Raw genomic sequence first — 14,459 nt, forward strand, 5'->3', positions numbered from 1 at the left:
ATCCAGGAGAGAATAGGACACGCGCGGCGAGAAAATAGGACTCACAGTGCATCGCAAAAGGGTGCGGGGATGATGTCAGAGAGGATAATCGGGATGGGTAGGGCTGCATGTAAGTACAGAGCAACCCAACATGCCCGCCCTCGTTTTGAGTCGGCTCGAAAAATATAGTAACCGTCTGTCGAGATCTCCGCGTCAGAGGCATCTGGTGTGATCCAAGTCTCTGTGAGTGCGATTATAGACGGTTGTTCAAGACAAGCTGACTGTTGAACATTGCCGAAATTGTTGGAAAGGCTGAGGCAGTTTGTGGACAAGCATCTCAACACGATCTCTGCTGCCTTCGAGGGAGAGCAGCCGAAAGTTGAGTGACCAGGTTGGTTAGCAGACTTATTAGTTGTGTGCCGGGTTTGAGTCCAAGGCCCCGAAAGGGCCTCTGGGGCGATGTTGTCCGCTTCCTGTCTTCGTGGTTTCTGGGGGTGCTTTTCACTTGCGAGGTTTTTTCGTCCCGTGGGAGCCCGGTTTGCTCGGGCCTTTTGGCTTTGGAGGACGAAGTTTTTCCCGTGGGCGAAAATGTCGACCGTTGCTGTTTGTAGCTCTTTCAGCAACCCCATTTTGGCGACTAAATTTACTGTTGATCACAGATTTGCGGCAAGCTTTCGCATTCCTGGATTCTTGGGTGTTTTGGCGCTGTTTGACCGGATAAGTGTCTCTGCAAGGCTCTGGGCGCGGGGTGGTGGCACAAAGAAGTAATTATTTTGGTGGCACTCCCAAGAGCTCGTTATCGCAGAGGACTGCACCTTGAAGCCAGCCAGCAGTTTTCTAATCTGGCGAATTTTATGTGGCTTGTTTGGCTGCAGTCGCTCTTCTTTCGTGTTTGTGTGGACATTCGATCCACCGGCGATCAGCGTGGCCAACTTGATGTACAAGGGATTTTCCGGATGGCTGCGGTCATGTTTATTGCTTAGATTGTCGGGGTGCTGGGCAACGGTTGTGTCCACAAGCAGAGGCCGCTTTTGATGGAGTGGAGCTGAAGATTGGCTTCGCTGCTTGTCCCCGCACATCTGACTCAGTACAGTTCAGAGGCTGTGGCTTTGTTGAGGAGTGCATGGCTGCGGCTGTGTTGTCTGTTACGGAGTTAAGCGTTGATAGCTCCACGTACTTTGGACTTTGCTTGCATGAGAGGTTTTCCCCCTCCAGTGCATCACTGCCTTTGGTGGGCTTGAGGCCTGTGGTGGTCGAATAAAAACTGCTGTCCTAAGACGCAACTGGTCGGTCTGCTTTCGGAAGCACAAGGGGCTACGACCACAATAGGCTTGGTAATGAGTTTTGGGTCGTCTGAATTGGTGCCCAGCAGAAGCCCGTTTCGTGCCTCCGCCCCTGACCTCTTGTGACCAAGCTTTCGCTCCTCTAGAGAGCGATCCTCAGATAGGCGCCTGATCATTGGGTTGGCCATCTGAATGCTGCCAGTCCGCTCCAAGATCTTCTATACGTCAGATGGGGAAGAGAGAGTGACAAGAAGTCCAAGAGTTCGATTGCTTCCCTTCTGGCGTGACCATTCTGCGTGGAGCGATTGGTCAGGCTTGGTGAGGACATTGCTGAGGACTGATTGTGCCAGCTTCGCTGGCGTGATTTTTCCGGAGAATGAACCCCAGATTATCAGTCTGTTTCCCCTTAGGCGTATGTCCACTAAAGACGCAGTGGCGGTCTTCATAGACGCGTCAGAGAGTTGTATTACGTTCTTCGCAGCCAGAGGGCCCGGCGTGGATATCGCGGGGTACTCGTCCAGCGAAGAAGGTCCCGTGTCAACTTTCGTTCAGGTCGCCGCATTCTTAGTGTCTGAGTCCTCCGGTGTCTTTGAAAGACGCTCCGATTTCGCGCCGAGTACCCCGTTCAAAGCGGAACACTGACATGGATCTTTCTGAATCTGCAGTGGGGAATGGGTACTGTTTTCGGGGGGTCTCTCGGCTGTGGTATGGATTGCACCCTTAACGCAGAGGCAGCTGGCGCAGACAAACGGTTCAGGAGAGTTAGCTAGTCGGCTTATCTGGTCGTCCTGTTAACCCGTGCATTTGAAGTGCCACCAGGCCTTGCAGGTGTGGCATTTCATACCGCGTTTGACGTTCAACGGGCAGCCATTTCGCCCACATCTTTTTTGGTCTATCAATGGCTGCAGAGGGCAACTGGTATAAACTGATGTCATGTTTAGGACTAGATGTAAAGTAGGAAGTATGCGCAAAATATCAACGGTTATCTCTCAAATGATTTGTTAGAGTAATAAAATTCAAAATTACTCGTGTGTGCTCTGTGAATAGATTGAAAAACGGAAAAATTCTTCCACAAAGTTGCACGAGGGAACCGATTTCGAACGTACCACACGAAGCAGGCTGGGTTCAAAAATGATGATGATGATGATGATGATGATGATGATGAGGGGTGTCAGGTTGTTCATCAGGACCTCACTACCTTTGAAGAGTGCTACTTGAAGGCCATTCGGGTCAGGTGACCTATCCTTTTAACATATTTCTATCCCATACAGGGTTGCCGCCTTTGACAACTGGTTGTTGTTCGGAGACCAGCCGTCCCTAATAACCGAACATCATGAGTGACTAGCGTGCAGGCTACTGACCAAGCGAAGGCATACCCTGATTGGTCAAAATGCCAGCCAATCCGGATGGAGCATCTTTAGCTCGACGCTCCTCGTCCACTCACAGAGACTGGCGCGACCTTGCGATACGTTCTACCGTAGCCCAATAAATAAGGTCGTAATAATTTTCCTGTTTCCATAAAGGGCTGTCTGAAGCTAGTGTGCCTTTTGGTATACCATATTGGGTGGAGCGGCAAACCAAGGGACAGATACAGAGGTGCACGACCTTTCAGCATGCCACAACAATTGTCGGTTTTCCATTCTGGTCTGCTGGATTCTTTCAACGATTGTGTTGAAGAAGACCAGCTCAACTGTTCTTTGAAATGTTCAGCCGGTCGCTCAAGATGACGATTAATGGAGTTAATTGCCGGTTTTTCTTCACTAGTATTGCTTCCCTGATGTTTGTCTTTTGTCCGGCTGATCGAATCAACCGAACTAGGGTGCGGCGAAAGGCTTTTCCTGGGGCCTTCAAAATCCACTAACGTTCTCTGTAATCCCCCAGGCTCCTGATTGTTTGGTGTTGGAGTGGCCTGCATGTGCTATCACAGCTTCCAGCTGCTCGTACGGCCTTTCTGGTGGCAATATGATCTGCCGAACTCGGCGATACCCAGTGTTCGATTAGTCCAGTCAAATGTCTTGGATGAGCAGTCCTGAAAGCTGAGAGCATACCTTTCGTTCAACTTCCAAGCAGTCTATTATCCACCTGACTGTTCGTTTCCAGTAGCTTTCTAGTCAGATCAGCTTGATACTCTTGAGCTACTGAAACTTGTCGAAGTTGATGAAGGAGACTGCTCCTCTCTGGAACGTATGGTACTGACGGAAAGCGAATTGATAAATGGGCTCAAACAATGGCATGATCTGAGTCAAGTTATACACCCCAGAATGAACGGCAATCTCCAATAGGGACTCTCCATCGCTAACTGACAGCTTATTTCTATCCCAGGGTTGCCGCCTTTGACAACTGGTTGTTGTTCGGAGACCAGCCGTCCCTAATAACCGAACATCATGAGTGACTAGCGTGCAGGCTACTGACCAAGCGAAGGCATACCCTGATTGGTCAAAATGCCAGCCAATCCGGATGGAGCATCTTTAGCTCGACGCTCCTCGTCCACTCACAGAGACTGGCGCGACCTTGCGATACGTTCTACCGTAGCCCAATAAATAAGGTCGTAATAATTTTCCTGTTTCCATAAAGGGCTGTCTGAAGCTAGTGTGCCTTTTGGTATACCATATTGGGTGGAGCGGCAAACCAAGGGACAGATACAGAGGTGCACGACCTTTCAGCATGCCACAACAATTGTCGGTTTTCCATTCTGGTCTGCTGGATTCTTTCAACGATTGTGTTGAAGAAGACCAGCTCAACTGTTCTTTGAAATGTTCAGCCGGTCGCTCAAGATGACGATTAATGGAGTTAATTGCCGGTTTTTCTTCACTAGTATTGCTTCCCTGATGTTTGTCTTTTGTCCGGCTGATCGAATCAACCGAACTAGGGTGCGGCGAAAGGCTTTTCCTGGGGCCTTCAAAATCCACTAACGTTCTCTGTAATCCCCCAGGCTCCTGATTGTTTGGTGTTGGAGTGGCCTGCATGTGCTATCACAGCTTCCAGCTGCTCGTACGGCCTTTCTGGTGGCAATATGATCTGCCGAACTCGGCGATACCCAGTGTTCGATTAGTCCAGTCAAATGTCTTGGATGAGCAGTCCTGAAAGCTGAGAGCATACCTTTCGTTCAACTTCCAAGCAGTCTATTATCCACCTGACTGTTCGTTTCCAGTAGCTTTCTAGTCAGATCAGCTTGATACTCTTGAGCTACTGAAACTTGTCGAAGTTGATGAAGGAGACTGCTCCTCTCTGGAACGTATGGTACTGACGGAAAGCGAATTGATAACTGGGCTCAAACAATGGCATGATCTGAGTCAAGTTATACACCCCAGAATGAACGGCAATCTCCAATAGGGACTCTCCATCGCTAACTGACAGCCACTGGTCCAGTCCAGTCCATGATTGTCTCGCGGTTAGTGGCCTCCGGGTAGCTCGATGTTAGCGTATGTGTTAGAAGTCTGTTCCGGCTAGGAACGAACAATGATCAGCACACCCCTGAAGCAATCGCTCCCATTATCCGTACGCTGAGTATCGACTCGAAATCTGCTACCTAACTGGGCTTCTTCCGGACTTCGTCGTCCAACTCGGGCATTCATATAACCCACCGGGTTAACTCCCCATTATCCGCTGAGTATCGACTCGAAATCTGCTACCTAACTGGGCTTCTTCCGGACTTCGTCGTCCAACTCGGGCATTCATATAACCCACCGGGTTAACTCTATCCGTCCTTCTTGATGGCCTAAGCAGTCGCGGAAGATTTTGATAAAACTCACTCCTCCCAAAACTGTAGTCTGTTTGCTGATACCATAAACACCGTTTACAGCATCCATTTGCATTAATCTTAATTGAGCCAGATAACCCCACAGGGCAAAGACTCGGATTCAGTCCAGTTAATCGCTTTCAGCCTTCGGCAACCTAACGGCATCCCAGAACTCGGTGGTATGACAGCTGGTCACCCGAAGAGTGCTGGAGCTGAACGATTTTTTTTCAACTCCTACACCGTAGCTTACGTGAGCCACTGCCTGAAGATCATCAAATCACCCAAGATTGGAAAGGAGAACATTTGAGGTCATCCTAAAAACGGCTTGCCGTGCGTGACCAGGGTGAGGTCTTGTATGCGTGTTTCGAAGACACAACATCAATTATCGGAGAGGAAGAGTAACAGCAAGAGAAGCCTGTTGCCCAATTTGACATAAAACACGAACATTCAAGGTCGCAGCGTGGATCAGAACTTTTGAAGCCATTGAATGACAGTTTTGGTTTATTTTTCTGGGTGATGATCTGTACATGAAACAATGGCTACTGGGCTGGCAAATGGGTCAGTTGCACTGCATCATTCGACTAGTTGGATGGAGCTGTGGGAGAAGGCAGGTGAGCGAAGAGCTTCCCAGGTGCTCCAACTGAAGAACAGGGTTTGTTTAAAACATCACACCCTGACCCTTCAACTCAAAAGTCTGACGGGTTTTGTTCAGGGACTCTGTCCCGGGACCCTGACTTAAAAATATTTGCCGTGAGACGACGGTTGTCAGGGCTTATTTGAGGGACCATTCCCGGAGCAACGACTGAATGGCTTGACGTACTTGGTTCCAGAGGACCAGTCTGGCCCCGAAAGCGGAGGGTGTAAGGTGATACTGTTTCACTCATGATGCGCCCGCGCACAGTCCACAGTCCCACTACAAGTGCATCGAGTGATAGCTCCACTACTCTCTGGACACACCAAACTCCCTTTCACTCTTTTTGACTCAAAGCGTGATGATTTGCTAATTATATTTGCTTCTTACTTTGAAGGAAGGTAGTGGTGTGCACTGCTGATCAGTGACTTTCCCCCATTGCAGCTACCCGCCATTATGTACAAATGATGCTACGCTTATGCTATGAACTTCCAGTAAAGTGGGTGAACATTGGGTCGGTCAATCAAATCGCGGCCCTTGTTCGTCCTCAGCGTGCGTTTTCACTCTTCTCTCGTTTTCGTTTGAAGCGGGAAACGGAGAAGCAAGATGCTGACCAAGCCTGCAAAAGTAACGTGGATAGTGAAGCAATTAAAATGTAAGTTGTTTTTAGCGGACAACCAGGCTTCCTGTGGTTGAATCACTGCCTCACCATGTAATCATTAACCGAATCATAAAAATGCTTTCATTTTTTAAATATGGTGATTGGTCTCTGCTTATCTCATTTTCAATGTCGTTCAAGACGTGTCGTAGAAAATGAAACAATCAAACTCTCGTTGAAAATGCCCAAACGATGCATCGTTGGTGGCCCAAGAACTGTGTATACCTTTCGGTATATCGCGAAGATCTAACGACTCGAAAGAAATTTCTAGATAATACAAAACCAGCCATAGTTTTCAGAGTTAATGTGAGGTGTAACTATAATCTAGTTGGAGTATAAACCTCATGAGGGATATAATGCATTGCTACTCTTAATGGGATGCACTCGGAGAATGTGCCGTCAAGAGGAAGGTACGTTGTCCGGTTCGAAAACTATTCACTTTTCGAAACTTTAGCCCGAGAAGAGTGTGATTTGTTTGCCTTGGTAAAAATATACTTCCCGCATCTTTGCGCGCATAGAAAAAAGCGGAGTTTGGCTGAACGACGACTGTGGCAGGTGCGCCAGTCGGCACTGTTCATTCTATACGACAGCGAAGCACCGGTGTTCAACATGTCGATGATGATAAATCCGCGCACGGTGGCTTTTTAGATCTAAAAAGATGTGCAATTTTTTTTATTGTTAAGTCAAAACAGCGGAGTGATATAGGTTGTAATCCGACGTTTCGGTTGTCGTGGGTGACCTTTCTCAAGGATTTCTACAGTCAACTAATACGAGTCAAAATGCAGCGACATTTGGGTCCACCGCTGTGTCTTCTAATTGGTGCATCCCTGTGATCAGTTGGCAGTCAGATTGGGCCAGCGTGCATGTGTATGTACTCTGATTAGGATGTGCTTTTCTTTGTTGTTGTATAGGCTGTGATGCGTCATTGTTGAGATCCCTGCTCGACATCTGGTTGCTGTGCCTGCTCAGGGTGGGATGCTGGTTGATGCACTTCAGCTGTTTGCTCATCTCTAAGGCCTCAGCGCACGTCCGTTCTACATGTATTGAGTCCTGACTGTAGCGTACGTTTACCATAGAAATCGGTTTGATGGTTTGACTCAAATGCGTCGGGTGCAATGGCTGAATCGCGTTCTAGTTTTTTCCAACTCTATTGGGTTTATTGGAGGAAAACGTGCATGTCGTTTTTACCCCGCGACCCGTACATGAAGTTTCCTAGCTGTCTGGCCTATCCACAGGAAATTTGGTAGACCTCACAAGTTATCATTGTAACGTGCTGTCGATTCGGAAAATTGTTTCAATATCATAATTCCGAAGTATTTTTCGAATGGCGTCTGAAGTGCCAACTCTATAGGGTATTCTCACAGTGACCATCGGGTTTTCGTCTTCCTGTCTCACCGTTCCGAGTAAAGTTCTTCCCGTTTGTTGGGCAGTGGGCCTCATGGGGTATTTATTTTGCTGTATTACCCTAGTTCGTCTGTTCAGTAGGCACTCGTCCGAGCATATTTTCTTAATGCGATTCGTCAGCGATCCGACAACTGCACCTTTGACATAGTGTGGATGCTAACACTTTTGATGTAATTACCTGTCTCAGTGTGTAGGTTTTCTGTGGATTCCCAGTGAGAATCCATGGTTGGCGTTAACCGAAAGCTTTCAGTCCAGGAAACTAATGGTCCTCTGCTGGTCCTCAGCTTCAATCGTGAATTGTGTACTACTGCATTGTTCGCTCAAGCAGTTTAGAAAGGATTTCGGTTGTGTGGTTGATATGATCGTAAATATGTCGTCACCGTACTTCAGCCGGGTGCGTGGGGAATGGGCGAAGTCACGTAAGGTTTTAGTTTCAATATGATGTAAGAAAAAACTAGCCACTACGGATGATACTGGAGAGCTCATAGTGACACCGTCAGTTCGTCTATAGAACATGTTTTAAGGGATAAAATACGTGGTGCTTAGACATAGTTCAATACCAGTACTGACATCAGCAGGGGCTAACGTTGTTCTCTGTGTCGTCGCATGAAATGGAAGACAGAAAAGATAAGCAGTCTTTAATTGGTATGCTAGTATGAAGAGCTGTCACATCAAAGCTGACTTCTACTTGATCATCATTGAGTTGGGTAGATTGGAGGATATTGAAAAAATCAAGAGTCATTCACGCGACTTACCACCAGCTGTTTCGACTTTATAATAAAAAGTTCCAAATTATACACCACATAGCGGTCAGTCTTTTTAACACTCTTCGACCCGATTTCGGCCCGGAACTACCGAAAAAATTCGTTCAGCTGTATCACCCTTTCGGCACCCAGCTGCTATGCCCAGCTGGCCTGCTGCAACACAGCCTCACTGAAACGTGAGAAAGCAACAGGACGGGACGATCCGTATCCGGCCTTCTTCAAAGAAGGCGGAGAATCCGTGGTGATCCATCTGGTAAAACTTATTGGTACTATATGGAACGAAGAGATGTCTGTAGAGTGGAGCATGTCGACAGTTGTCCTTATCTTCAAAAAGGGTACCCAGACGCTGTGTGAAAACCACTGTGGCATCAGCCTGTTAGTTGTGGCGTCGAAGGTGCTGTCTGGCCTTATCCTTCGAAGGTTGACCGAACACAAGGAGAGGCAGATCCGTGGAAATCAAGCTGGTTTCCGTCCAGTAAGAGGTTGCATCGATCATATCTTCACCCACCGACAGATTCTGGAGCAGCAACACTGCTTCCACTAACCAACAATGGTTGTGTTTCTTGATCTGAAAACTGCCGCTGACTCTCTGGACCGCCAAGCACTATTGGCGGTATCTGTGGAGCACAGGTGCTCCCATAAATTCTTGACCCTCATTAAGGTGCTGTACGCCAACTCCCGCGGCCGTGTAAAGGTCTACGGGAAGCAATCGCCTGAATTCACCACATCCAGTAGTGTCCGACAGGGCTGTCCTCTTTCCTCTTCAACTTCGTCATTGACGTGATCATGGAAGACTCACTACCAGCCTCTAATGCCTGTGGAGTCGAAGTGCTCCCTGGGCCTCCGCTTACAGACATCGAGTACACAGAAGACATAGCTCTTCTTGGATCTGACCCCGTGGCAATGCACGCGCTTCACACCTGCAAAGTTTACAGTGCTACTTCAAGACTGGGTAGGCTCGAACCCTAGCCTCATGCTTGCGGAGGAACCGATTAAAGTAGTAGACAAATTTGTTTGCCTGGAAAGCTGTATCAGTCCCGGTGGTCTGGCGAAAGATGATATTTCTATCTGGATTGGGAAGGCCAGAGCAGATTTTGTGAACCTACGACACCTGTGGCATAGTGTGACATCAGCTTCTCTGTCAAGGGTCGAGTTTACAATGCTGCGGTGCGCTCTATATTACTATACGGATCAGAAACCTGACCGCTGCGCGCCGAGGACGTCAAAAGGCTTTCAGTGTTTGACCATCGATGTCTTCGGAGCATTGTCCGAATCTGGTGGGAACACCGGATCAGCAATGCTGAAGTACATCGAATGGTATTCGGGAGAAATATATCACCCTCGATAGATGAACTGATCACACTGCACAGGTTGCGCCGGCTTGGTCACGTGTTGCGTATGCCAGTCGACCGACTACCCCGAAGGGATCTTTTCGCACAACCACGTGAAGGATTGAAGAGAGTCAGAGGCGGTCAAACAATGACTTGGCAGCAAAGTGTGAAAGTAATTTCCAGCAAACTGAGCTGCGTTGGCCATTGCCATCTTCGTGGATGGGGACTCCGAGACGGCCCATATCAAGGGTTAGGGACATTGTCAGACATGACCCAGTCGCGCCCTCACTGGCGCTCATGCATCCAAGTTATTGCCTTCAATGCATAGCTCCCTTCCCAACACCCTCCACTGACAGTGCTGAATTTACGCCCTAATTTATCAGCTCTCGCTTCTAGTGCGGAGCTACTTACCCGACCTCTCCAAATCATCGGTGAACGAAATTATGGCAGCTGCAACCACTCTACGACAAGTATGCGGTTATTGCAACTGATAATGATGATGATGAGCTGATATGCTACCCGAAGGAAGCACTATGGCTGGAATACCGCCAAGTTGCCCAAGCCTGGACAGGGGAAGTCGAGAGTCAGAGGCAGAGGTCGAGTTCGAATCACGGACCTTCCGGTCAGTAAATTCGCATTCTAACCACTGAGCCATCTCGTCCTCCTTAGATATACTGGAAAGACTCCATGGTCATGATCAGTAAGTTGTATATCTGTTCAATTCCCTAAGCCTTATGGTATCGTAGGACGACAATGCAATCCCAGTAATTTTGGTCATGACAGGTGCACATATCTTTTCACGTTTGCATACGTTTAGGTGTGTTGAGTTTCCCCATAGGTCCTCGAGCCCAACCACTTGGAAGAAGCTTCAAACAGGTAGCTTATCCGTTCAAAAAGGTACATCCAACACTTAATAGGCTTGCGTTTGCATATCAAGATGATGTCAACGGTGAGACCATTGGAGCTTCCATCCGAAAGGGTGTTAACACAACGGAACACATAGTGTCTACAATCTCGATTTGTCATGCGTTTATTTTAGGGCAATCCTCACGAGAAGCCTCGTTCGTAAATTGTTCATCTTTGTTGGACTAAAGAAATCAAGATATCGACTAGCGGTAATGGTGACCTGGAACGCTACTGGAGGACATCCACAGTCGTGAAAAAGCACAGAGCCGCAGGCCACAGTGACACGGTTTACTGGAAGTGTTTCTGAATCTTGTAGAACAAATCCGAAAATGCGCGTTGAGTTGACTCAGGTCAAACTATAGCTGTTGTCTTTCAATACATTTAGACGCGGAGATCCTGCAGCCCATGAAACTGGCACATAGAGATGTCTTTTGATCCATGTAGTAAGTTTAGCCCGGCAACGGATCCACTGCTTTTCTTAACCAAACCCCTCTTAAATGGAAGCGATTCGTCGGGAGTCGTTTCTACTACTTTGTATTTGGGTTGAAAGTCTCATTTTTTCACTAATGTCCTCGAAACTGGGCAATAGGTGAACAAATGCACTTAAGTCCGACCTTTACATCCATCTACATACCTATTTGGTTTTGATGGGAGACTCACCTGGAACCCAGCTGAATCTCGTGTATAATGTTCCTAAGCGACTTAATGTGCTGCACCAGGCCGCCTCATGTTTCACTTGGTAAGATATTCGAGACACCGCGATGCATTCTATAGACGCAATGCACTACTCGCAAGGTTACTGAAAGCTCTTCGACAGCCCACGGCTGGAATATCGTGCTTGAGGAGGGACGAACGATGCGGTACTAATCTTGGCAAATAATACTGTCGGGATAAGCCAAAGTCGCTTCGTTCTTAGTAGCGTTCTCTGAGTTTACCGCCATACAGCTGCAACGCAATCCTCGTGGGTCGTATTACTGAAGGGTGATTAACAAAGGATGAATGTTTTTCGAAATTCTAATTACCGCGTGAAATAGGCGACCATCACTTTGGAATTTAGTTGGAAAGGATACGATTCCTTCCTGTCTCACTTTATTCGTGATACTTCTTCAAATTCAAGTTCTTTAGATCACATCAAAGCACATCCCCCTATTTCAGAGCTTTATCAACACGGCTCCCGAATTCTACAGATCTGAAGGCTGTCGATTCCAAATCAGTGTTCTTATGCCTTCCGAGGTGACATTGACCTTTTCGAACTACGGGGAAACGCGTTAACCGTAGGGGACCTTTAATTTAATAGAAGATTTGTTGGAATTGTGTTCTTTTCGTTTTTCCAGAAGTCGAGGACCTGAAGACAAACTGTTTAGTGATCCTGGCCTATTTACTCACCTTCCTGCGAAGGTGTGGCTCGTTTAAAGCCCGATGATTTGGGAGTAATAGAGACGGCAGCTGCGCGGGTGACTATTATACACGTTAGACTACTCAGCAGTGGCTTTAAAGATACTTGAATCACTAAATTAGCTGAGCATATGGTCTTGATTTTTTTCGGGTATGCCTGCTTTATTCCTGGTGAATAATTATTGAACCACGTAATTTCGTTCGCTTCTCGGATTCATCTCTTCGGGGATGCTCTAGTGAACGTTAGTATAGGGTTCTTTATTAAAAACTTCTATGTATGTATTGATACGAATGTCTCTTTGTAGAAGTTATCTGCAGATGTTACTTGTTGTTGGTCCTTCAAAGCACATTTCAGTTAAAGTCCACTTCTGATCGGATCTTTCCTGACCCCTTATGGAGCGATTTCGTTACTGACGGGGATGCAGATAGCTGGGAGTGTACATGCAACTCCCACGGGACGCCTTTCTAAATTGAAGGTTGGGAAAACCTTAGTTGTGGGTCAGGTTTGTGGACTATGGTAGCACATGTTTGAATGGTTTTGAACTCACGATAGTAAGGGACAGTCCACCTAGCTTGGTTTGCATGCAACAGATCGTCCTTTTTCGTCTCTCAGACTAACATTTCGACTCATACGTTGTGAATGTTACGTCGGGTCGCATTCATATTACTTCCCTCTGTTTCTTACAGGTGGACTGAAGCTGTCCAGAACTTTGGGCAACATGATACTTTGTGCATTCATCAACCCAGTGCTGTGCTTAACCGGATCCAATCACGACGGCTAAAGAGGCGTGCCTTTCTGGTAAGTTCTCAGTCAATGATAGGAAAAGTCGTACAAGTTCTCGGTATGTTCTTCTTCACACTGTGCCAACACTATGTGTTGATCCTGCAGAAACAGGGTTGTAAGGCAGCATATTCTGACAATACCTATAGACTTACCTGTCGTTCTTACTTATGCCTTGCTAACCCGACCACTAGAATCTATGATCCTAACTATGGACGCAGTATTCGAGTTCAGGATGTCATTGAAATTGAAGCAAGCTATTGAATACAGGGTCCTTTCGTTCGATCCTCGCCATTTTGAAAAAAATGTTTTCATGGGCTAGCTTTAGTCTCGTTACTTCGCACTGGTTGCACATCACTCAGCTCATAATATACCACTTGACTTCCGAAACAACTTGTACTGAGGTTGGAATGGTGCGAATTTCAAGATTGGACCTCCTAACCTGAAGGTCAGTGTTTCGCAGTCACCTTCAGCTTTTCCTGTCTTGAACGAACTGACGGAATTGGCAAAATCTGAGGTTTCTTATTTCTTAGTGGATGCATGGTACCCAGCACTAAATAAACGCCACATCGGAACAAGTTATGGTCAAGAACTACGGGGTACCGTTTAGCCTTTTTCTCTGTCCGTCGTCAGCAACAGTTAACTCCCTTTCCTCAAATTAGATACAGACTGGCCATCTTGGAGTAAGTATGCGTGTGTTGCTAGCGACCCTTTCTAATACGACCATGTTGCTGAACACGCTACTCACAAGTGTCACACTATTAGCCTCGCACACTTAGACTACCTCCGTAACGCGATCGGACTAGGTAGGGGCACCATAAAACCGAACAATCAACTGCGCGGCAAGCTCTTTCGAGTACGTCCGCATTGGTCGTTCTCTTTTGTCTACTAGAAGGGCTCAGACTGCTACTTTCACATTTTTGCGCCAATACGGTTATGCGCCATTTCCTTTCCCTGGTTTCAGCACGCAATCAGTGTTTATTTGGAACGGTACGGGAAAACGAGACGCGGTTTCAACCAGTTTGCTCTGAATGCCTTGGATAGAATGCCTGAGTACGAGGTCACCGACGATCTGGACTGTTACAAGGCTATTCTTCGAGTTTTCCCTCCTGGTCGAATGGTAGTAACTAGTTTCCTGCAAGCCGAATGGAACCATTTCCCTCGTCAACAAGATACCGTCATAAAACTACTGCAGCAGATGAGCAAGCATCGTTAGTTGACCATTCTGTCATGTTTATGTAAATTTACCCATAATACGGTACATCTATCTAAAACAGCATCGAACTGTCTGGCACGGAGTTCTCCAGTTCTGTTTCCCAAAAAGATACGCTATAATCGAAGCACCTTCCGCCATTGGTGTGGGTTCAACAATTAGCCGTTCTGCAGGGATGCATGGTAGCCCCTCTTTACTTCAGACGTGACTTTGATTGATCAGTTGGAATCAAGCATCTCCTGACATCTTGATGTTAATTGGGTTTTCAATGATTCGCTTGTTTAATTGTCATGTTAGAAAACAGTCATGATTCTCATTTGAAACACCGTAGCTGGCGGGAATTGCTTGTTAGTGATGACCTAGATGACGGTCTTA

At 47.1% G+C, this 14,459-nt stretch overlaps 1 protein-coding gene across 1 annotated transcript in view; it reads left to right on the plus strand.

The window, feature by feature from the left end:
• Positions 1-5,536: 5,536 nt before the first annotated feature.
• Positions 5,537-14,459, plus strand: part of T265_00258 (hypothetical protein) — a gene marked incomplete at both ends in the record, with an annotated part of 33,279 nt that continues 24,356 nt past the window's right edge. Inside the window, 4 exons of the mRNA XM_009163966.1 lie at positions 5,537-5,612; positions 6,077-6,287; positions 12,778-12,889; positions 13,836-14,082. Of these exons, the coding sequence (XP_009162230.1) occupies positions 5,537-5,612; positions 6,077-6,287; positions 12,778-12,889; positions 13,836-14,082 (646 nt within the window). The remainder of the gene's footprint in view (positions 5,613-6,076; positions 6,288-12,777; positions 12,890-13,835; positions 14,083-14,459) is intronic.

This window comes from Opisthorchis viverrini (assembly GCF_000715545.1).
Source record: "Opisthorchis viverrini unplaced genomic scaffold opera_v5_2, whole genome shotgun sequence".
Lineage (NCBI taxonomy): Eukaryota > Metazoa > Platyhelminthes > Trematoda > Opisthorchiida > Opisthorchiidae > Opisthorchis > Opisthorchis viverrini.